Here is a 25503-nt window from a genome sequence, read left to right as displayed (position 1 = left end):
GGGTATGTTGCACTCAACAAGCAGTAAGTAGTTCATTCTTGTTCATCAGAATCAGATCCAAAATAACATTTGTCTTTTTTTTTCTTTTCACTTTCCCCCTACACACACACACACACACACTTTTTAAAAGTTGGAATTTTTTTTTGTTTGTTTTGGCCTGGGATTTTAATTAATTTATTTTGATTTATCAACCATCACTTCCATAAGCTTTTGAGTTTTAAATTTTTCTCCCCCTCCCTCCCCACCTTCCTCCCCAAGACAGCTCGCAATCTTTTATAGGTTATACATATACATTCCTATTAAACATATTTTCACATTAGTGATGTTGTAAGTAAGAATTAGAACCAATACGAGGAACCACCAAAAAGAGGAAACAAAACACAACAGAAGAAAAAGAAATAGCAAATAATATGCTTCGATCTGCATTCAAACTCCATAGTTCTTCTTCTTTGTGGATAGCATTTTCCATCATGAGGCCTTTGGAGATGTCTTAGATCCTTCTATTGGTGAGAAGGGTTAAGTCTATCAATATTAGTCATCGCACAACGTGGCTGTTACTGTGTACAATGTTCTCCTGGTTCTGCTCACTTTGCTCAGCATCAGACCGTACAAGTCTTTCCAGGTTTTTCTGAAGTCTGCCTGTTCATCATTTCCTATAACACAATAGTATTCCATTGCATTCATATACCATAACTTGTTCAGCCATTCTCCAGTTGATGGGCAACCTCTCAATTTCCAATTCTTTGCCACCACAAAAAGAGCTGCTGTAAATATTTTTTTTTATATGTGAGTCCTTTTCCCATTTGTTTGAGCTGGTTTTATGAAAAAAAAAATAATAAAATAGATAAACCTTTGGTTAATTTAATTTAAAAAAGAAAGAAGAAAACCAAATTACCAGTATCAAAAATGAAAAGGGTGAATTCACCACCAAGGAAGAGGAAATTAAAACAATAATTAGGAACTATTTTGCCCAACTGTATGCCAATAAATTTGACAATCTTAATGAAATAGATAAATATTTACAAAAATATAAATTGCCCAGATTAGCAGAAGAGGAAGTAAAATACCTAAATAACCCTATCTCAGAAAAAGAAATTGAACAAGCCATTGATGAATTCCCTAGGGAAAAATCTCCAGGGCCAGATGGATTTACAAACGAATTCTATCAAACATTTAAACAACAACTAATTCCAGGACTGAATAGACTGTTTAGGAAAATACGTGAAGGAGTCTTACCAAATACTTTTTATGATACAGATATGATACGGATACCCAAACCAGGAGGAGTCCAAACAGAGAAATAAAATTATTGACCAATTTCCCTAATGAATATAGATGCAAAAATTTTAAATAAAATATTAGCAAATAGATTATAGCAACTTATAACAAGAATAAAAGTTGAAATTTTGAAACTGCAATAATTCACCAGCTACTGTTCTTGGCAGAGCAATTGTTCTAACAGATAGCTGGCTAGTTGAAAGTACCTCCATTCTTGCCTAAACTACAATGACATGCAAATGCCAGATTTTTTGATCTGTTTCCTCAACTTACATGATTTGTTTACCTGTCCATATGATCGATAACATTCCTACTTTATCTTTTCGAACTCTAGTTTTCTCATGGAAAAATTAGAGTAATGCTACATGGGATCTACTTTATAGGACTGGTCTAAAGAATGAATGCACTTTGTTATTGTGAACACTACATGTGACTCATTTGTCTAGTAATGGTACATTGTCATAATCATACATTATATATGTCATGTGCTTTATTCTTTTTACCTCTGAGCTCAAATTTTGTATTTCCATACTTGAAATCTTAAAATAATGTTTTTGCCTCAATTTTGAAGCATTTAATAGTGTTTTGTAAGGTTGTCTTAAAATATTCTCTATTTTCTGTGCTTAATATTTCTGCCTGTGAACATTGAGTTTTCTTTTCCTAGACCAAGTAAATTATTCTATTTCTTGTTAATGTTATTTGTATATGTAACTTATTTACTCTCTACTAGATTATGATCTCTTTGTTGAGAGCAATGACTAATCTTCCCCATCACTCTAGTGCAGGCCATCATCACCTCAATTTCCTCCAGGATCAGATACAAAATACTGTTTGACATTCAAAGGCCTTCATAACCTAGCCCCCTCCTACTTTTCCTGTCTTTTTCTACCTAACCCCCTAACATGTTGATCCACTGATACTGACCTCCTGGCTGTTGCCAGAAGAAGATACTCCATCTGCAAACTCCGGGCATTTTCTCTGTTCCCCATGCCTGGAATGTTCTCTCTCATCTCTACCTACTGGCTTACTTTAAGTCTCAACTAAAATCTCACTTTCTACAGAAAGCCTGCCCTAACTCCTCTTAAATCCAGTGCTTTCCCTCTGTTAAGTACTTCCTTTTTATCTTATATGTGTGTGTCTATGTGCATGTGCGTGTGCGTGTGTGTGTGTGTAGCTTGCCCTATTTATATTCGTTTACATGTTATCTTCTCCACTAAATTATAAACTCCTTGATGGCAGTGGTTGTCTTTTGCCTCTTTTTGTATCCCTACTGCTTAGCACATTACCTGGCATAGAGTAGGTACTTGATATATGTTTATTGATTGTTAATTATTAGTGTTTTGGAGTATGTAAAAATTTAAATTATTGATAGCTTAGATTTCTTACTTTGAGAACCACCTGTTGGTATCTTTTTACTGTTTATCTATTGTCATGGCTTTTTACTATTTATCTATAGTCTTATATAATTGAATTATTTTCTCATATATCTTGAAAATAAGACCTTTATTTGATAAACTTAAAGATGCTGCAAAAAAAAATTTTTTTTACCTGGTTATCTATTTCCTTCCCTTCTAACTTTCTCTTTATTGGTTTTGTTGTTGAAAGTTTTTTTTTACATAATCAGAATTATTCATTTTATCTTTCATGATCCTGTCCATCACTGTAATAAACTCTTCCCTAATGTATTGATCTAAAAAGTCATTTGTTCAGTGCTCCTTTGATTTGCATAGCATGTCACCTTTTGTCTATAAGCCATGTTTCCATTTTGAGTTTATCTTCTTATATGGTATGAGATATGAAATACCCAGTTTCTGCCAAAATGTTTTCCCATTTTTCACTTTTTTCAAATAGTGAGTTCTTACTACAGTAACTGAGTTCTTTGAATTTATCAAACACTATGCTATTATAGTTCCTTTCCTTCCATATGTAACTATAATGACAAAGCTTATTAACTTAAAAGAGATCAAAGAAATTACTAAAAAAATTATTTGGCACTGATTAAAAAAATAGGTCAATCAATAGAAGTGAATGTATACACTTTTTGACTATCTCTAGCGCTTATTCGTTAAATATTCTGATTAATTAGAATCAGTTATTAATTAGGATCATGGCCATTTGTTGGCCGTGCCAAATAAAACTTTGTTGTGATTGTTGTTTTGATTTAAAAAATAACTAATTAAAAGGGTCTCAAAAAGTCTTGGTTCAGGTTTAAGCTTTAGTAGCTTAAAACTGCACCAAAACTTTAGATATACTATGTGTGTAAATAAGTTTCATATTCAGAATCATTATTATTCATTTAAATTTGTATCTTTTCGAATAAATTCTTGTCAACAGTATTTCAAGAAACCATACTTTTTTTTGGCTTTTCCTATGCCAAATTCTGAGATTGGTGTGTGTCCTAAACTAATTTTGGTAATGCTTCTATTTCTAGCAGATTTTAAAATGTAACTTTGAGTTGTATTTGCTACTTCTTAAGTGTTAGAATAGATTCCATATGGTTCTCAAGCTTTTTTTTTTTTTTTTTTTTTTTTTAGCTTTTCAGGCACATTCTAATTTCCTAGTATTCTACTTCTTTCATTCTCTGTAATGGTTCCAGCTTTATGAAAAATAAAACAATTTCATCTTTGCTGTATAGTGATACATTTTTATTATAGGTCGTACAAGATTTTATTTGTTTTCATTTATCTTCCATCACCTCTTAGACTAATTTTTAATCACATTTATTCTTTAATATTTTGATATTTTCTTCTATTTTTCTGCTACTCACCTGTCATTTAGCACTTTTTAATATTTTCTTCTAACATTCAAGCATTACTTCCTATGTTTTTAGTTTCAAAATTAAATTCATCAATCACCATATGAGAGATCTTGCTGCATGTACAAATGAATTTATAAAGTCTTCAATTTAATTCCTTAACTGTGTGCTAAGTACTAAGGATATGTCAATGCCTTGGTGGATTTGTAATCTCAGTGATATGGGTATTTTCTTCACTGGTAAAGATTGCAAACCATCTTTGTCTTCTTATCCTGGGTGATGAGATTTTTATCTTTGTTGTCCTATAAATCTCTCATAGAGGATCTACTCATTATATAAAAAACTTTCCCCTAAGTGTTTAAAATTTCTCTCTGTCCAACTGCACTACTTGGATTGCCCATTTCCTATCCCTCCCCATCATTTTGCAAGTTGACCCATTCTTTTCTGGATACTGTTTATACTATTTCTTATACTAAAGTTATTACTGATTGGCAATGTGCTGTAGCCTCCTTTTGTGTAACACAAATCTTTCCATTATCCTTAGAGTCACCTGAAATTTAAATCTTTTGGTCTCATATTCAGCGATGCAAAGGCATTTAGTATCACTAGAAGTATATTAGTGTTATAAAAGTGAAATCTTAGGGGCAGCTAGGTGGTGTAGGGGATAGAGCACTGGCCCTGGATTCAGGAGGACCTGAGTTCAAATCTGGCCTCAGATGCGTAACACTTAGTAGCTGTGTGACCCTGGACAAGTCACTTAACCCCACTGCCTGGCCAAAAGAAAAGTGAAATCTTTCATTGAGGAACAGCTTTTGCATTACTGCAAATGTTGAATAGTTTCCAAAATAGAATCCAGAAATTTTTTGAGTATAATAAATGTAGGAAAACTTTCAGGCATGGATCATCCCTTAATTCTTATTGAGAGACTTAACAGTAAAAAGAAACTAAATTTTTTTGGGGGGGTGGCAATTAGGGTTAAGTAACTTAACACAGGGTCACACAACTGAAGAGAAACTAAATAAAATAATAATTAATAGTCTTGGTGAACCAAAATGCAAACTAAAAGGCACACCTTCAACAAGATATCTTCCATGGACATGTTAAGTAATAAATGTATACATAGGAATTCTTCTTATAAAATTTGAGCCCAATTCATTGGTTACCTGTTATGGCAGTCTGAGATGTAGACTGATGGAACTGATTGACTTATCCATCTTCATCTTATAGTTGGAACAGTAAGTCCTTAGCCAGGTGCCTGGCACATAGGTGCTATCTGTCCTTCTCCTCTACCCCCATCCATTTCATTTTTTTCTATGTGAATTGTTAGGTTCTCTTTTCAGTACTCATGGATTTCACTGAAGAGGCTCTGTAGTATTACACCGTTTGATAAAATTTATACTATCTCATTTGCAAAGCAACAGCATCTGTCTGGAGGACTTTATTATCTGTAGGGAATCTCTCTTTGATTTTGACTTTATGCTGGCTATTTTCTAGGACAGTGATGTACCACTTTAGTACCTAGCAGACTAGAATGCTTGGCATGTGATAGACCATAAATTCTTATACATTGATGTATGTGTTTCCATGTTAATATTCACTTGACATTAATTATACTCAAGTTGTTGAACAAAGTTTTTTCTTTGGTTTTATCTATCAAAAACTACTGTAAGATTTTTTTAGAATTATTTTTTTTAGGTGTCAAGTTTTTTTCTGCCTCCCACCTCCCCACACTCACTGAAAAAAAAGAGAAAGAAATACAGAATTTTTGTTTCATATACTCATATATAATCAAACAAAACAAATATCCACATTGGACATGTTAAAAATGTGTTTCTTGTTCTGCATAAATTGTTCTCATTTTGCTCACCTCTGTATCAATTCATATAGGTTTTCCCATTTCTCTGAAATTTTTTCTACATTACTTATTGTATAATTAAATTCATATATCATAATTTTTCCTTAACATACATGGGAGATATGTATGAAAGTGAGCCTTTTTGGTTTACCAAGTCAAATAATTTTTCATAATGAACAAGCAATAATTATAGTAAGCTTCTATACTATCTACACTTGCATATGAAGATGTAGTTTGGTGTTGAATATCATTCATGAGAGGCTGCCTGTTCCATTCTCAAATTTTAATCCACATATCCTCTGTATGTGCGTATCATTCTCATAAATAATTTATAGAGATGACAAAGTAGGCATTTGAACTGGTAATTATTGACATTTTTATACCTTTGGTCATAGTATCATCCCTACTATCTTTTTTTCCTAATATTTATCCTCTCTTTTTTATCATTTGCAAATACTTGCTTTCAAAATTATGCCCAAAGAATTCTAGTGATGAAAGACTAGAAAATGACATGGAGCTTTTAAGTCAACTGTGAGATGTGAAATGTACACAGATAGTTCTCATGTAAGATAGTGTTGGTAAAGGCAAAGGAAAGATACAGATAAAGTGCTCTAGGAAAATTTGAGCCAGAAGAAGAGAGTGGAAGGTGGAGTGGGGTAGGGGTGAGAGATCATGCTTCGTGGTTGAGATTGTAGCTGAGCTGAGCCTTGAAGGAAGAAAAGCATTTTGAAAGACAAAGAGAAGGAGGCACTGAATTCCAACTGATCTATGTGAATACAGGTAGACAGTAGGAGGTGTCATGTAAAGTGGGTGAACAAAAATGATATAGGGGAAAATATCCAGAAATCTTTTCCAGTTTATGTACGGGATAAGGGACAGAGCTTAAAAGTGATTGCTTTTGAGTTGCTTACCGAAAATGACAGCTGTGTATGAGGTACGTAGAAAGAACTCAGTCTGGAAACTAAATATCTAAAATTATTTTTGTTGTGGGTTCTTCCATCATACATATATGTGGGTGTGTATAAAGTGGAACCAATTTGGTGGGACCAAGCTTGTGATTTTATATGTGTATATAGCTCTTGGTGAGGAGCTTCCTCTATCAATATAGATCAGTACCTTTACCGCTTATGATTTTAAAGAGGTATCTGGAGGCACTGAGAGATACCTTGATGACTGTCCTTATGCCTGGAATGAACTCTCTTCTCATGTCTGTCTCTTAGAAATCTAAGTCTCTAAGCAAGGGCTATTTTCTGTATGATCTTTGCCTAATGCTCCTTCCCCTCTCCCCCATGTAAATCACTTCGTATGTATTTCTTACTCATTTATATATGCATGTTTTCTCCCCTAGCTAAATGGTAAACTCTTTGAGGCATGGAACTGTTTTCTCTTTGGTCAGTATATGCCCATGCTCATAGTGCCTGGTAAATGGTCAGTGCTTCTTGATTAAGTTACGGCTCCAGGATCACACAACTAGCATGTGTCAGCAGCAGGCCTTGAAACCAGGTTTTCCTGAGTCCTAGGCTACCTCTCTAGCCACTATACTATGAACACACTCTCATTGTCATCGTCCTTTTCTCCTTCCCTCTCTCCCTCCGTTGTATACGTACACATCCATTATATAGTTATGTGTAATATATATAAAGTACTTTGCAAATGTTAGCTATTATTACTATAGACATTATTTATACGTATTTAATATATTCATACATATAATTATATGATAAATGTGTCTATTATATATATATATATAATAGCTAACATTTACAAAGTGCTTTACACATACTACCTCATTTGATTCTCTCAACAGTGCTATGAGGTAGGCACTATTATTATCTGTATTTTACAGTTGAGGAAACTGATATCCAAACCCAGCAACATCTGGGAGAGAGTTCAAATCAGGGTAACCAGCACAAGCCGTAATAACTTGAGGTCTGTTAATAGACTGAAAAGGGAGCCACCCTTTGGAAGATATGAGAAACAAAATGCCAAGTACAGTGAGAAAAGTACTGTGGCCTAGGAGAAACCCAAGAGGATAATCTCTGACATAAAAAGTAACTTCACCAGACACAAAGAGAGCCGAAGAGGAGACATACCTGGGCCACAAACATTGCAAGAATGATTGGAAGAAACAAGGCAAGAGGTGAAGAATGGAGTTAGAATTATAATATGAAATATGGAGAAAAAGAAAAATTAGAAAGAAAATAACTTAGAAGAGAGAAAATCTTATCTAGTAGACTCTCAATGAAATCTTATCCAATAGGAACACAGTGACTCCTACAGACAAAAAAAATTAGAAGAAAATCAAAAGATTGGAAAAAAAAAAGGAAAGAATACAGAAAGAGTGAAGAAGATATAAAATATTTTCTGTCAAAAACAGGTAAACTGAAAAACAATGTGGAGAGATCATCTAAGCATCATTAGACGCATTGATAAACTTGGATACCATATTTTTAAAAATCATAAAAGAAGACTTCCCAGATTAATTAGAATCAGAGAACAAAAGTAAAATAGAAAGAATCCATCAGTCATGTCCTAAAAGAAGCCCAAAACTGAAAACACCTAGGATAGTCATAGGATTGTCATAGTCAAATTCCAGAGTTTCTAGGTCAAAGAAAGAACTTTTCTAAAGGAAAGACAGTCTTGAAATTCATTGTTCCAAAAGACAAAAGAAAAATGCTTACAACCAGAAGTAGTTTAACCTGCTGGTTGGTTGGTTGGTTGTTGTCCTTCATTCTCGAAGAGGACCAAAATGACATCGCTATGTTAGAGTCAAGTTTCTGTGTGTCTGACTGTGACTGATCAGACCAATACGAGCTCGGGATGTTCTACCACAGGTCAGAGCTGAATACTGTCCTATTAGAGGCTGGGGGCGGGGATGAGGAGAAAATGGGCCTTTAATAAAATAAAGATTTTTCAAGAATTCCTGATGAAAAGGTCAGAGCTGAGTAAAAACTTGAAATAGAAACAGGAGTCAAGAGAAATCTAAAAATATAATTACATTTCAGCAGCTTAAAGTAACTAAAAGATGAAGTGCTTATTCTAATAAAGGGAGAAGAAACTAATATTTCTAAAGATTTAAATCTAATGATTTTAAGGACCACACTGGCAATTAAATAACACAAACAGGGATTGATATTGCTGGGTTTGGGCTTTATGTTCAGTTTTTGACTTGGTTTCCTCAACTGTAAAATACAGATAACAATAGTGTCTACCTCACAGGATTGTTGTCCCTCTGAGAGTTCTTTCCAGGATCAAATACAAAATGATCTGTTTGGCACTCAAAGCCTGTTATAACCTAGGTTCTTCTACTTTTCGAGTCTTCCTCCACCCTATTCTTCCACTCTCATAGTCTTCAATCCAGTGATACTGACCTCCTGCCTGTTACCATAACAAGACACCTCCCGTCTTTCAACTTGGGCATTTTTTCCTAGCTGTCCCCCATGCCTGGAATTTTCTCCCTTCTCAACACTGCCTACTGACCTCCCAGCTTACTTTAAGTCCCAACTACACTTCCTTTTCATAGAAGCCTTTCCTAATCCCACTTAATTCCAGTGCCTTCCCTTTTTAAATGTCTTACTTTTTGTCCTGTAAATAGCTTACTCTCTATTTGTTTGCATGTTGTCTTCCCCTGTTAGATTGTAAGCTCCCTGAGTCCAAGGACTGTCTTTTGCCTCTTTGTATTCCCAAAACTTAGAATAATGCCAGGTACAAAGTAGTTGCTTAATAAAATTTTTATTGATTGATTGAAAGAAGTGAGGAAATAAGGAATTTATTATTTCCTGTATTAGGGATCCACAAGAAGAATATACTAAAGTGGTAGAAAAAGGAAACAAACATCATAGGAGCACTCCTTGTTTCTGAACTAGACAGAGTATTGAATGTATGTATTCACACCTTTATATATGTACACATACACATCTGCACACACACATTCAGAGTTTGGTTCAGCAGTACATCAAACTCTACAGATTAGCAGATGAAGATGGAGTAAGCATAGAACCTATTTTAAAAGGAGAGGATATAGTTACAAAGAAAACAAACTTCAACTAAAGAAAAAATAACAACCAGTCTATGGTATCTAGATGGCAGAGTGGTTAGAGTGCTGAGCCTGGAGTCAGGAAGACCTGAATTAAAATCCTGCCTCAGATTTTTATTAGCTATATGATCCTGGACACATTACTTAAACTCTGCCTGTCTCAGTTTCTTCATCTGTAAATTGGAGATTATCATAGCACCTATCTCCCCGGGTTATTTTGAGGATTGAATGAGATAATACATATAAAGCAGTTTGCAAACCTTAAAACTATATAAATGCTAGCAGCTTTTAAGAGAAATAAAAGGCAGTGGAGTAGAAACAGATGACTTCAATTATAAGTCATTGGTACTGATAATGTTACTTCTTTTTCCACCATTATTCTTTCTCTTCAGAGGGTAAAGAAAGGAAAACATACAAATCAACATTAATGGATGAAAATACAAGGTATCCTAAAAATCTTAGTGTATCTTTAAGCTTTAGTAGCTTAAAACTGCACTAAAACTTTTGAACACCCGTTATACAATTATTAAACATAAATAAGATGAACTCAATATACGAAAGAGGATAGTAGAATTACTAGGCCGATTAGAAGGCCGACCCCAGCAGGGTCTAGTATACCAGAAACGCACTTGAACATTCACATAGCATTAAAATGAGAGTCTTGAGAAAAATTTGTTATGCTTTAGACAAATTTTTTAAAAGGAGGTGTTATGTGCAAGATCTCAGCCAAAGTAACAATAAAAGTAGAAATGATTAAAAAAATAAGCAATTCCTGAATCTTACAGACCACATCATTCCTGAGGTCCCAGAATAACAACACTCAACAACCCAAGAAAGCAGCAGGAGCCAAAGGGACACAACATGTCCAAATGTGGCCTACCCATTCCCTCCAGAAGTGAGCACACTCTGGCCCTAATGAAAAAAAAGAAGTCTAATATCAAGAAATAAGGCTGAAAGAATTAGCAAAAAAAAAAAAGCGAACCAGAAAGTTATTAATGGTCATAGGACACTTAAGACAGAAAAAGAGAATGTCATCTACAATTAGTGACTCTACTTCCCCTGCTCTCATTTCTAAACCCTCTACAATCTGCCCACTGACTTAATCCTTCAACTGAATCTGCCCTCTCTAAAATTATTAATTATCTCTTAACTGAAAATTTTAATGTGAAATATATGAATATAGCTACAAAACATTTTATAGAAATAAATCTAAATAATTGGAAAAATATTAATTGCTCATACATGGGCTGAACTAATATAATACAAATGATGACTACGTAAATTTACTTTTTCAGTACAATACTGATCAAATTACCGAAGTATGATTTTATATAACTAAAAAAAATAATAAAATTCATCTGGAGGAACTAATGGTCCAAAAATCTCACAGGAAACCCAAAAGGGGGAAAAAACAGGGAAGAGGCCTAGCAATACCAGATCTCAAATTGTACTATAAAGCAATAATCATCAAAATGATATAATGCTCATTAAAATTAGAAATCAATTAGTAGAATAGATTACGTAGATGGGATTGAATCTAGTAGCCTAATATAAAACCAAAGACTCTAATAGTGGGATAAAGTTAGAAAATTGAAAAGCAGCCTGGCAGAAATTAGGTTTAGATCAACACTTCACTTGATATACGAAGATTGGCTCTAAATGGACATGTGACTTAATACTTGAGGTCCCTGGATTTGATTTTTTTAATAATTGATGACTTTTAATATATTAGTTTCTTTTATAATCTTATATATTTATTTTATGCTTTCAAAAAAACTTCTGAGAAAGAAGTCTGTATGTTTCACTAGACTGTCGTAAAAGGTGATGACAAAAATAGTTAACCCCTGACATAAATGTAAAAGTCATATAATAAACACATTAGAAATAGATAATTTTGATTACATAAAATCTGAAAGATTTTATACAAACAAGACCAATACAAATAAAGTTAGAAAGGAGATGGGTAAAGGGGGGAAAATCTTTTCAGTGCATTTCTCATTTCTAAGATATGTAAGGAAGTGATTCAAATGAATAAGACTAAGTCATTCCCAATAAGGACATAATCAAAAGATATAAATAAGGAGCTCTCGAAAGAAAAAATCCGAAGCTATCCTTAACCAAATTTTTAAAAAAATGTTCCAAATCACTAATATTAGAGAAATGCAAATTAAAAATAACTCTGAGGTTCCACCTCAACCCCATCAGACTGGCAAAGATTGCAAGAGGTAGATGACAATTGTTGGACAGGCTATGGGAAAACAAGCACACTGATGTACTATGATTTTTTTCAGCCATTCTGCAAAGCAATTTGAAACTCTGCCCCCAAAGTTACTAAACTATGTATGCCCTTTTCCCCATCACCAACCCCACCTCGATTAATTCCCAAGAAAGCGATTCAGATATACCCAAAAAAAATTTGTATTGGCCCTTTTTGTGACGATAAGTAACTGCAAACTTAAGAAATTCTCTTCAGTTAGGGAATTCTTGAAAATATTATAGTATATGGATATAATGTAATGCTATTGAACTATAAGAAATGATTGAAGAGATGGATTCAGAAAAGCCTGGGTGACTTACATGAATTGATGTAGTGCAGTAGAATGGCTTAAATAATAACAACATTGTAAAGATAAATTTGAAAGATTTGAGAACTCTGATCAGATTCCAGTGCTAATTATGGTCTGTGCTAATCGATATTCAGACAGAGAGGAGTGATGGATTTAAGATATATAATGAGACATAAAGTTTTGGACATGGACAATGTGAAAATTTGTTTTGTTTTACTGTGTATGTTGTAAAGTTTTTGTTTTTACTTTTGGTGATACTTATATGCAATTTATGATGTCTTTGTCTTGGTCACTCATTTATAACCTTATTAACATTGTCTTTTCTTAGAACTGATTAAATGGCATTAGGTTGAGTATATCTGATGTCTTGTTCTGAAGTTATTATAAATGTTTAGTCTCCTCATTGAGATGATAAAGCTCTTTGTGGATAATGTACTTATCTTATATTTGTATTGTACTTAATTGACATTCCTTCCCTAACCCTGTACCAGAGTCACTTAGCACAGGTTTAAGGACACAGTTGGTTTTTAATTGATGTTTTTGAGATATTAAGGAAGTTATTGTAACAAAAAGACTATTTTTGTAATAAAAGACTATATTTTTCTTAACCTCCTAATTCTGTGGCTTCTACACTTTAAGTAACAGGTTATGTTTATCCCTTAATTCCTTGTTTATCCTCAAAAATTAATGTAATTATTGTATTAGTGCAGCTTCCTTCCCACCCCTTTTCAGATTCCTTTTGTGAAGATTTTCAAAATTCAATCTCAACAATTCTTCTTGCTTTACTTTCTAATAATTTAGGCATTTACATTTTTAAAAATTGTTGGCTTGTTTCATTTTTATGTAGTAATTCTGTTCTCTCTGTCAATCTCCAGTTAAGATATGTATTGTTATTTTTTCCACTTGACAGTTTCTCTTTATAGGTCTTTTACCCATCTTACAAGCTCTTTTATTTCTCACTTTGTATATAGCATTTCCTGTTGTTTTAGACCCCTTTTCTTTATCAAAGTACAAATAAAATTTATCTGTAAACCACTTTCCCTCTCTTTTATATTCAATACATTGAAGTTACAGTTAACTTTTTTGTGAGCTTTTTCTTTTAATTGAACATTCATTTATGACAATTAGACATTGAATTAACAAGACATAGTTGATTCAGTGATATTTTTAAAGAATAATGGTGCTTAGAACCATATAGAAAGAAGCATAATTTCCAGTGCTGAATTTTTGAGGTATTACTGTACTTTTAGAAAACTTCAGCAGCGAATAAATGTATTTAACAATAAGAGGCTGAGAGGCAGCACAGTAAAGTAGAAAGACTTACTAAACTCAGTTAGACTTGAACTTGCTAACTGTTGCTTGTTACAGAAACATGTAAGACAGTCTCTGCTCTCTGTTTGGCTTATTCCAGAGTTTAACCACTTTTCAATGACTAACTCCTTTATATCAAACCAAGTTCTCTACTGAAGTTTTAAGCTCATATTTTCATGCCACCAGACTCTTTTCCTCTTTCATTTAATTCATCATCAAAAGTTCTCAAAAATTTCAGCAGACTCTGTTTTTCTTTCTTTGTTTTGCCATTCTTTTGATACCCTCTGAGTACTAATATCTTCTTGGAAAGCAAACAAGCTAAAATATGTCAGTGGAGATTTCATCAATACCTGGTAATATCCTGGAATATGCCAATATACAATAATTGCCAGAGTTACCTTGGGATCTTTTCATGATACCATTTTGTGGTCTTATATTCAGTTTATGATACATTAGGAAAGACTAAGAAGTTTTTCTCTTCTCCACACATGTCAGGTCAGTTTTTACCTAGCTGTGATATGTCAAGATTAGCATTTTTATCCCTTAGTGTGTCACCTTACAGTAATCCTGCTTTAACTTTAAAAGACTAGAGTCATTAGTATCAAGTATATTCTAATAGTACTTCCTACATTTCTTTGTATATCAAATCACGGTTGTCCAAAAGAAATCAAATATTGTACCGACGACAATTCTAACTCCTTTTTCTTATTTTTGTTCTTTGTTTTCTAGCAGCAAAGTCTTAAATGTCCCTTAGTGAACATTTAATGATAATGATAAATGATAAATCACATTTAATGATAAAGTATTTTTATTTAATTCTGCTTTCTCATCTCCCATCTCATTGCATCACCCCAACCATATGCTTTGAACTTTGGTTATGCTGTAAGCCTTATATTTGGTTGGTGGCACAGAGTAATATGTTAACTTGTCTTTTAAATATATATAATTTACTTGTTAGACATTGTTGACCTTGAGTTTAAAAAATGAGAGCTTTAGCAAATTTGTAATCATATACTGCCTTAAATTTTATTGATAAAAATTTCTTCCTTTTTATTATCCATCTTATACCATACAGTATTATAATATTCCCCACTTGCCTTTTTAAAGCAATTAAGAATACTATTTATCTTTCCCTTTAGTATGAAATTGTTTATAAATATTAAATAAGTGAGTATTTTTTGATTAAGAGGGTAAAATAGAGTTTTTGTTTTGAGAAATTTTTTTGTTTGCCCTTTTTTTTATGTTAAATATCTGTGAGCCAATAAAAAGTTTGAGAAACAATCCTTCCTCTCTGAATTCAAGTGCTGTTTCAGCACTAGTGGCTGAAAGTGTTAACCCTTTGACTACTTGGTTGCAGGAGGAATGCCAGCTCCTGAGCAGACCCCCTTGGTGGAGGAGGGGCTGCAACAAACCAGCCAGGAAGCCTCCACAGACCCAGGCATGGAACCAGAAACCACAGCCACTACTATTCTTGCCTCTGTGAAGGAGCAGGTATTTTAACATCCTCATTAATTAAATTTTTAAAAATAAGATTAACTTTTAACTTACTAAAGAAAATTGATCTCTGGATGTGCTTTAAATTTTTTACCTTGACCCATTCACATTTTCTGATTGTAAGGTATTTACATCCCTGAATACATTGGGATGACTGAAATGTAGACCTCCTCAAGGTTCAAGTCAGAATTTGACCATGCAGGATACTTATGCATCTGCAAGTAAGAAAACACATATATATGGTAATTGGTGTCTTTGTTTGCTATGCATTGCATATTGTTTGCATGCACTAAAATATTTGTAAAGCAGAACTGAAATGCTGGTTTTCATATCAGTGCTCTGGCAACTTTGTGACTATAAGACCTTTAAAGATTTTTTTTTTTTACATTGCCTAGATATCCAGGGCTGTCTCAGTCACTTGTAGACAAAGGCTGTATTTGTTGTGTTTGTGTGAATCAAAGCATATTCATTCTGTGAGCTGATGTTTTATAATTTGTAAAACCTGTGCGAGTTTGCTTTAATGTCATGTTTTATGTTAACTTTGGAAGAGTTAATGAAGTTTTTCTTATGCGAAAGCACTTTGCTCGGTAAGATACTGTGTGTTTTGATTGGAAAATTGAATTTTCCAAATTTAATACCTTGATATTCTGAAGCAGAGTTAAGAAAGTGTAAGTTTTAAGTTCTCCTATGCTTGTTCAGAGTACAAAAATCTTAGGGGACCCTAATGAATATTTCACAGGCAAATCTACTGGAAATTATATCCCTAAACTTTAAAGCAAATGCGAGAAATTTTTAATGAACTGCTGGCTTTTTTTCTGTCTTGACTGATGTAGATCCTTATAATTGTATATCTTGTGTGTTTTTCTTAGCAAACTAATATCTAGAGTTGAACAGATGAGAGTGGAAAAATTTGATAATTTTTGGCTAATTATTTTACTGCATGTTAAACTAAGGCTATGGCTTCAGTGATTGTTCTACTGCTCCATCTCAGATCTGATGATATTGTAGTCTTCTGTTTTGAATTTAAATGATTCAAAATTTATCATCTTTTTTGTTTCAAGTTAGACTATCTTCTTTCCTTACTCTAAAATTAGAGACTACACTATTCTGAGGGTTAAGGTTTGGGGAAGATATGAGAAAATTGCAGGTACATTTTATTAAATTCAGCAAATAGTTACAAATTACTACCAATGCAGAGGTATTTAATATATATAATTTGTACTTACTACGTCTTGATATAAAGGCCCTTACTCTTAAGCATTTTATAGAATAATTTGGAGGAGGGGAAATTAACTATACAAATAACCATGACACAAAAGGTAGTGGTATAAATCCTGAGGAGAAGCTCAGGAAAAGTGAGCTTTAACAAGGGGAAGAACAGTTTTTCTTAAAGTAGCATCATCAAGGAGTTGATAGGTGATTGGGGTTTTAAAGGAGAGAGTTAAGCAAGCACAAATTGTAGGGAGAGTTGTAGCGAATGCATTCCAGGCAGGAGGGGGAATTAAAAAATAGACTGGTTTGGCTCCCATGTAAGGTCTGAGTTGAGCCTAGAAAGGTACTTTTGAGCCTTAAAAAGACCTTAAAGTTAAAATTCTAGAATTTATATTTTTGGAAGGTTCTAAGGATCCATTTAGAGCTTTTGAATAAATAAGTGTCATAATCAGAATAGTACATTAGGATGACTATTTGTAGATGCTTTGTGGAGGATGGATTGCAAAACTAAAAAGCAAGATTATTTAAGAGACCATGGTAATAACAGAGGCAATTGTAAGTCAGCAAGTATTTATTGTCTGCTATATGCTAAGCCCTATGCTAATTGCTGAGGATATAAGTAAGGGAATGAAATAATCTCTATTTGCAGTGAGCTTACACTCTAGTGGAGGAAGAAATAAGTGCATATGAAAATATATACTGCCTGAATGTAAAGTTAATAAATACAGATAATTTGGGAGTAGAGGGTACTTGTGGTTGGGGAAGTCCAGAAAGGTTTCATGCAGAAGTTGGTGCTGAGCTTCATTGTAAAAGCAGAAGGAGACTCTGAGGTAGAGGTCAAGAAGGAGTTCATTGCAAAGACTGAAGATGATATGTCATGTAAGGATCTGCAGGAAGGATAGTTTGCCTAGATTTCATAGGGCGGGAGAAGGAAGAATGTCCAATGAGGCTGGACCAGGGTAGACAATAGATGTCGTTGAAGAAGAAATGGGAAGATTTGGTAAGTGACTGGATATCTAGAATGAAGGAGAGTGAGAAGTTCAGGATAATTATGAGATTACAAACCTGAGAGCCTCATGGTAGCTTCAGCAGTAATATGACAGTTTTGAAGAGGGGAGAATTTAAAGGGAAAGATACTAAATGTCTAAGAGACAATTGTTAATGCAGGACTGAAGCTTGGAGGGGGAGAAAGAAAGAGTGTGTTAGAGTGCTAAGGTAGTTAAGGGGGCATGATATGGATGTTGAGAAGGATCAATCACAAAGGAGAAGCACCAGGAGAAAATAAGCGTCATAAAAATCCAGAGATAAGAGGATCTGGGAAGAGAGGTGGGTCAACAATGTCAAATGCAACCGATAGGTTAAAAAAGAATCAGACTCAGAAAAGACAGAGATATTTGGCAGCTCAGTAAATTTGAAGAGAACAATGTCAATTGAGCGATGAGGTAAGAAGCCAGATTACAAAGGGGTGAGGAGAGGGGAAGTAGAGACATCAGTGTAGATAAATATTTCATGGAGCTTGACTGAGAAAGTAAGAAGCAATAAGGTGATTGCTAAAGGAGAGGATCTGGTTAAGGTAGATTTTTGTTTTGTTTTGTTTTAAATGGGTTGAGGGCAATTTGGGCATGTGGAATGTACTAGGGTAGGTACCAATACCAATTTTCAGGAAAGTAAAAAAAAGGGAGAAGAAAGCACTCGTGTAGAATGGCCTGTTTTTTCAGTGAAGTAAGGTTCTTTTCTGAGAGATGGGAAGAGAGAAGGATGAGGCTTAGAAGGGATTCTATGGAGAGGGACCTAGGAAATCAATTAGGAAGGAATAAAAGACTGCCTTATTATAGAGAGGGCCAAGATGAGGTTTGATGACATGAATTTGTAGTGCACTTAATCAATATGGTTACGAGATTTTCTCTAGCTTCATTAGCCAACTCATGAATAGACATGTTGTAGGCAGACCTGGCTCAGGTCAAATCCCTTTTAGTTTAGGTCTGGTATTAGAATGAAATGAGACACTCATTGGTCATTAAACAGCTAACACAAAGATGTTTAGTTGGAAAAGAAAAGATACTCAACAAGGATACTGAAGCACTTAACTCAAGCAAACATGACCTCTATTGACCTCTATTCAGAAGAAACTCATTTATTCAACAAGACAGGATGTGTGGGCAGGTAGGTGTCTCAGTGGATAGAGCACTGGCCCTGGAGTCAGGAGGACCTGAGTTCAAATGTGGCCTCAGACATTTGACACTTACTAGCTGTGTGACTTTAGGCAAGTCACTTAACCCCATTGCCTAGCAAAAAAAAAAAAAAAAAAAGCCCCAAAACAAAAAAAAGTCAGAGTGTGATGACTTGCATGGTCTTGAGACATCCTCCATCAGTCTGAAGGTTCCCAACACCATGGAGTTGGAGTGGGTATTTTATGACTTTAGGTGACCAGGAAGCTATATTGATGAAGATGTTTGAGCTCCTAGCCCCTGTGCCAATCAAGTCTTGGAAATAGCTTCTTTACCTTTTAGGGAACGAACTATCCTAACATATATGGTAGGGAATTGAAATGGCAAATGATAATCCTATCATATCTGATCTCTTTCTGGTAAGGTCCTAAAAACCTTTTAAAAATGACTTGAGGCTTTTTGTTAGATAGTCCTAGTGTCATGGTTACAATGAACTTGTCATAGACAGCACAGAAGAGAAAGAAAAGAAAAGCTAAAAAGATAACAAAAGAGACAACAAAAAATTTTAAATGATCCGCAAAGGAGTGACTAAAATGTAGAAGAGAATGAAGATCACAAATTTTAGTTTTTGACAACTCCAAAAGACTGATGATGAATAATACAGAGGTGGACTCAGGGTGAAGAATGAGACTTACTTTTTTTGACATAGTGAAAGTAAGAATTTATCTTGCCTTTGTATATTTGTTACAGGGATTTATTTTTTCTCCTTTTTTTCCAGTGGTGGAGGGGGGATAGAACAAGGGGAAGGAAGATAAATTTTTTTTATTAATTGAAATTAATTTGATTATAAAAAATCCTAGCCTTTGCCTTCCTCCTTCAGAAGAACCTAATCCCACATCACAGTGAACAAGAGCAGCATCAGGTCATCAGGTCCACAGCACAACACATCTTTGACCCAGTCAAAGATTCTCCTTTTTGGGTCGGGATCATATGTAGTAAAGTAGCTAAGTGGTCATCAGTCTCTTATTTGTTACCTGTCCCAGAATATGAAATAATAATAACAACAACATTTATATAGCACTTACTATGTGCCAGACTAAATCACTTTAGCTAAATCACTTTACAATGATCATCTCATTTGACAATAATGTTCTTCCTTAGTATTCCCTGTATCATCTGCCAAAACCTTTAAACCTCATCAAGAAGATGAAACCAAATTTTTGACCCTTTAGAGATCTCTGTAGAGAGCCTGCCACTATGATCCATAGGGGAGGGTTAAGGACTCTTCTCACATCACTCAGAGGCTAAGGATTAATTACATAGTCATCTATGGGATTCCCTTTCTTTAAGGTGAATATACACTTTTACCTCCCCTATGCTATTAGAAGGGACAGCACCTCTCAACAATACTTGTTCCCCCAAAGCTCTTTCTGGAAAGGAACTGCAGAAACCATCCCAGAGTAAAGGAAGCCTGCCAATTAAGGGGACCTAGAGCTGTTTTCTCAAAGTGTACAGAATCCTCCTAGGGAATATAGATCTGGAGGGCCAGGGGACTGGTGAAGGAGTAAAGAAGAGCTGGCGAAGGTCAGCCGGAACTATATTCAAAAACAATCCATTCTTAATGGATAAGTCTTCCTGAAGATTGAATCCAAGGAAATGCTGCTAGTGGGAGCCCTAACGCTTTGCAGAAAGGTGTCATTGATTGCTCATAGACATGATATCTGGAAAGTCAGAGACCTGATTTTGCAACTGTTAATTGTCAGGGGCAAACTTCTTGCCCTCAAATGGAATAAAAATACCAGTTTGCCAGTTGGGAAGAGGTTAAATGCCACTTGGGTCATAAGGATCTCTGTTTGGCGAGAGTTATGGAGATCATTCCCAGCACAGTGGAGCATCACAGCTCCTGTAATCCAGCTTGAGAGTGAGCCTCCTCTGCCATTTTTATAACTGCTCCAACTTGGTTGTTTAGTTCAACAAAGAGCATATGATGGATGCTGACATAACTCACAAACAAAACTGTATACAGTGGGAGACGTCAACAAAGTGGCTTCATTCATCCTGACCTTAGTGGAAAAAAATCCTCTGATTATCTAATCCTGTGTTTTCCAACCCCCAGAACATGTGACCAAACCCGTGTTCACCATTCAGAAATCAATGTGGACTACTTTTGAAAATTGCATATGCGCTTGGACTTCAATTACCACTAATCTGGTAATAGAGGATATCCCAGGGCATGGGGTCTTGATAAATCCTCCCGATGGACTGAGCTGCAGGCTGCAATGCTGGCATGAGAGAGCCCTGAGAGAGGAAGAAGTGAAAAAAGTGAGCCAGGCCCTTATAGATAAGAGACCATTGCATTAATAGAGCAGACAGAGTTTCAGGGCCTGGGCTGAAGACCTCACTGTTTGCCGTAGTCACAAGTTGTTCATGAAGGGAATTAACACTGGAGGGACCCAGGTGAGCATGACTCTGAATGTACCATTTCCTTCTGTACCCTGCTTATCTTGTTAGAAAGCCCCATTTTTTTTATCCCCATCTCAAAATTCACAAGTCTGAAGAGTGATCTTATGACTTTGTGTGATCTTTTCAGTAACCAAAGGCTCCACTCAGTCTGGTTTTTATGGACAGAAACCTCCAGAAACTTAGGCCTTGCAGGGACGTAAAGGTCCAAGAGGAGAGACTGCTGTACAGCCTGCTTTATATCTTCCAGGACTATATCCTGTTCTGTGCCCTACCAAAACAAAACAGAAAGGTATATTTGCAAGTGACTTAGTAAATGGAGGGTAAGGTACCATGATGTGTAGGTGAGGAATGTGGATTCTCCAAAACCTGAAAAGTTGAGTAAGCCCCTGGAATTTCTTTTTATATTCCCAAACTGGAAGAGAGATCATAGGGGTCAAACATAAGGAAATGTAATGCTAGGAAGTTATGGTCAGGGGAATATCAGTTTATAATTAGGGAAGTCATCAGTTTTAGGTAATGGAAAGATCTAGTGAGGGCCCATCCTTATGTGTAATTAAGATGGAATGAAAGAATAGGTCGACCTAGCTTAAAAGCAAGAGTAAAGAATTCAGTATCTAGAGATAGCTCAAAGCAGCTTGTGAGGAATTTGCAATGTGAGCATTTATACCTTAAAAACTGGCACATTCTACAAATCATAGCTTGGTTTATTGTTTTATTGATTTCTGGAATTAAGAAAGTGATGGAGAAAATGTTAATAATGCAGATTAAACTTAAAAGTGTGTTGTACATATTTTGTGGGTTTGTGTTTTTTTTTTTCCTTCCGGACAGCCACTTGTTAAATATTTACCAGCACGCCTTTGGTCATGGCTATTAAGGAGGGTAGGAAATGGAAGTTTAGGGAGTTTGAGGAGGCAAGAAAGATGCTGAGTCTAAGGCTGAAATTCTGAAGAATAATCTTGGGAATGGCTATTTTATAACTGCCAAAATACTGATTTGAGTGGATTTCTAAGCAGGAAAGGTTCTTGAATTTAAGGAGCTTAGTAAACATTGACTTGACTTTACCTGAAGAGAACTTTATTGTGACTGAACATTCACGTTGCAATGGGTTCAGGTAGAAGTCAATGAAAGGGGAGTGAAAGCCAAGTACAGATCACTTTTTTCTGGAAATTTGGAAGTGAGAGAGAAGAAAGGGAAAATAATAGCTTTAAGGGACTGCTATTGCATGTGGGGCTAGACACTATGGATAGGTGAGGTCTGAGCATGCTTAATTGCAGGGGAAAGGGGTTTAGTAAAGGAGAGTCTTACTTCATTTTCACAGAGCTATAGAATAGCCAAGGCTTTGTTATCCTTTCTGAAAAGTCTCTTCTGTCACTTAGAAGTCAATATAAGTTAATTCATAGTGTTTTAAGGGTGGTGCTATCTGCAAAATGTATCATTTTATTACTTTGATAGAAATATGATCTAATTAATGTTGGTACTTCTTTTAGAGGTGCAGATAGCAACCTATATGCATTCTCTCATTTGGATAATACTTGTTCATCTATTTCTGTCAGTTTTCCTCTTCAGGCCACCTAACTTCAGACTGGGGGACTTCCTTTAGATATCTTAGACACCATTGCATAGATTTCAGTGGAGCACATGGCCAGTGGATACATACATGCATGCACACAAGGCTACTTATTACCTTATGTACTATTGCTTTTGGGGTGACGTGCAACCCGGCAAACTTGTCAGAATTCCCAAAGTAGAAATACAGCTCACAATCATGTCAACAAAGCAATAGCAGCATGAGGCTTAAAAAACCTGGACCCCTTAAAATTTTTATATCTTATATAGAGAATAAAAGTCAAATGCCTTTAATGTTTCTTGTATGGATCACCTAAGGATGATATTAATTGATTTCTTGCATTTGTTTTTTTAGCAATTGTGTTCTAAATGTATTTTTGATAGTAAATACCAAATATGATTCCTATTATAAATCATAGCTAAGACAAGAATAGATATTTTTGTGATCTTGCTAGATTTAATACCTTTGAATTTCCATATCACTTATACCCCAAAAGAGTATGTCTGAAGTTTTACTTCTTTTTTGAGGAATGTGAGAATATTGTAGACCATATTCTTAAATACATTCTGAAGTTGTATATCAAGGAATTGATCCAAAACTGTGCAGTATGATCATTCAACTTAGGAAACTAGACTAACTCTAAATAGACAAATGCTTCTTCCATATGACCCTCATGGAGCTAAGCTACCTGCTCTCTCTGTAGTAGAGTAAATGTATCTCTTGAAACTGCTGTTTTTTATGATCTTACAAGTAGAAGTAAATGACCTAAATAATGAGTAGATTAAATATTTCCTTTCACAATATTATTCATATTATAATCTTGAGTTTTATAATTAAATAGCACAAAAATGTTAATAGCCTGTATATTAAAACCTCTATAGTCTAAATTTATTTTATTTCTAATTATTCAGACTGGTGTTCTGAACTTAAAATTTTTTTTTATAATTGTATTTCAGTAGAATTAGTTTCTTTTGTAATTCTATGTATTTTGTTTACTACATTTAAAATATTTTGAGGAGTCCATAGACTTCACCAGACCGTCATGTACCTAGGATCTGGGTTCATGACACAAAATAAATTAAAAACCTTTGATTTAGACAAAAGCCTTTCCTTGTGTTCTATCATTAGTCATTTTTGGATCTAAAGAGTAAGTTTCAGGGCAGCTAGGTGGCGCAATAGATAGAGCTGCAGCCTTGGAGTCAGGAGTTCAAGTCCAGCCTCAGACACTTGACCCTTAACTAGGTGTGTGACCCTGGGCAAGTCACTTAACCCTGATTGCCTCACCCCCCCCCCAAAAAAAATAGAACAAGTTTCTTGGACCTTATATGAAAAATATAGCTCCAAAATACTTATACCTGTGAAAATCAGTACATACTTATCTACTTTATTTTACTACTTGTAAGTAGAAGCATAGAGCTAAAAAGAGAACTGTGATCTATTACTTTCATTTACAGAGACTGAACTTAAAGAAAGTAGAAACTTCTAGTATAATCAGGCCCAAAATTATACCAGGAAATAAATTTGTAGGTTTATTTATTTTACTGTAAATTTATTTAGTTGCTGTTTAGTTGATGCTTTCATTTAATTTTAAAGAGGAATATATAATTACTAATAATTTGGTATCACAAAAAAGTAAAAATATTAATACCTTGATCTTTATCCCATAGAACAAACCATACCTTTACTGTCACACATAGAAAGAAAATAGTTGGTTTTTTTAAGCTGGTTGCTTGAAATTTGTAAGCTTTTTTTAAAGTAACTTAACTTTATGGTGAATAACTAGGATTATTCAGGGAGTTTCCTATATTAGAAACCTGGTCATAGTCTTCTATTGAGACAGTAGAATCCAAAATTTAGAAGTAACCAAAAGAATGGAGAATAGGGAAATAATATAGATCTTGTGTTAGTTTGTTTGTTTGTTTGTTTTTTAAAGCTGAATAGACTTGGGTTAAACTAGAAAATAAAAGCTAACAGGTAAGTTAGTATATTGGTTTTTGCAAGGAGTGGAGTTTTTCCCATATTTGCCTATGCAAATTTGTATGACTAAGCCATGAGTAATATGAATGATAAAACATACATTTTATTAGCACAGTTTGTAGAATCTTCGAGATGAAAAGGATGTTAGAAATGATCTAACAAATGAGAAACTTGTGGCATAAAAGGTTAGAATTTAGTTTGTGGCAGAACACCGGCTAGAATGCAGTATTCTTGACAGACATGTGGCTTAAGCTCAAAAGCCAGAGTTAACAAAGACTGAAGGTCATTAGCTCAGAGTACATGAGTTGGTCAGCCAAAAAACTGGTATATTTACGTAGCTTTGTTTATTTTTGATAATACAGAGACTATCCCAAGTTATATATTTTCTGGCATTTTAATGTGTGAAAGTTTCATTACTTAGTGTTAAGGAAGAATGCAGATATCCTTTATTTGAACATTTTCTGACTTTTACAAAATATTAAAATTGAGCCTTCAGGAAATAATTATAAATTTCTGAAATTTGAATATTCCACAGTTAAATAAAGGATTAGAAAATCTGAACTTTTAAGAGACATAAAATTAGGAAATTAGAATCTAAATGAAATCTTTTAGTATTTAACTTTGTGTTCAGGTATTTTAACTAGTGAATTATACTCCCTTCCTGTGTGGCAAAATGCCCAGAGTGGAAGAGATTCCAGTATAATTATTTACTTTATTCTTCTGAAACTGAAACAGCTTAGCTAACTGCTGTGCACCTGCCTCTGCAACATCTCTTTTGTTCAGTCACTAAGTTTGTTTACAATAAAATATTTCTGATTGC

At 34.5% G+C, this 25503-nt stretch overlaps 1 protein-coding gene across 9 annotated transcripts in view; it reads left to right on the top strand.

Annotated features, from left to right (window-relative positions):
* PKP4 (plakophilin 4) overlaps nt 1-25503 on the top strand; it is a 235078-nt gene that overhangs the window by 64412 nt on the left and 145163 nt on the right. For 7 of the 9 annotated variants that reach the window (XM_027865898.1, XM_027865893.1, XM_027865894.1 and 4 more), the window contains exon 2: nt 15160-15293. In XM_027865898.1, the coding sequence (XP_027721699.1) occupies nt 15165-15293 (129 nt within the window). In that variant the 5' untranslated portion in view covers nt 15160-15164. Of the gene's footprint in view, nt 1-15159; nt 15294-25503 lie in introns of those variants that run through there. The other 2 variants (XM_027865900.1, XM_027865895.1) reach the window with 2 other exon arrangements.

This window comes from Vombatus ursinus, unplaced genomic scaffold (assembly GCF_900497805.2).
Source record: "Vombatus ursinus unplaced genomic scaffold, bare-nosed wombat genome assembly UNPS02014779.1, whole genome shotgun sequence".
NCBI classification, from domain to species: domain Eukaryota; kingdom Metazoa; phylum Chordata; class Mammalia; order Diprotodontia; family Vombatidae; genus Vombatus; species Vombatus ursinus.
Note: the sequence above shows the minus strand (reverse complement) of the source record. Positions and strands in the feature narration are given on the sequence as shown.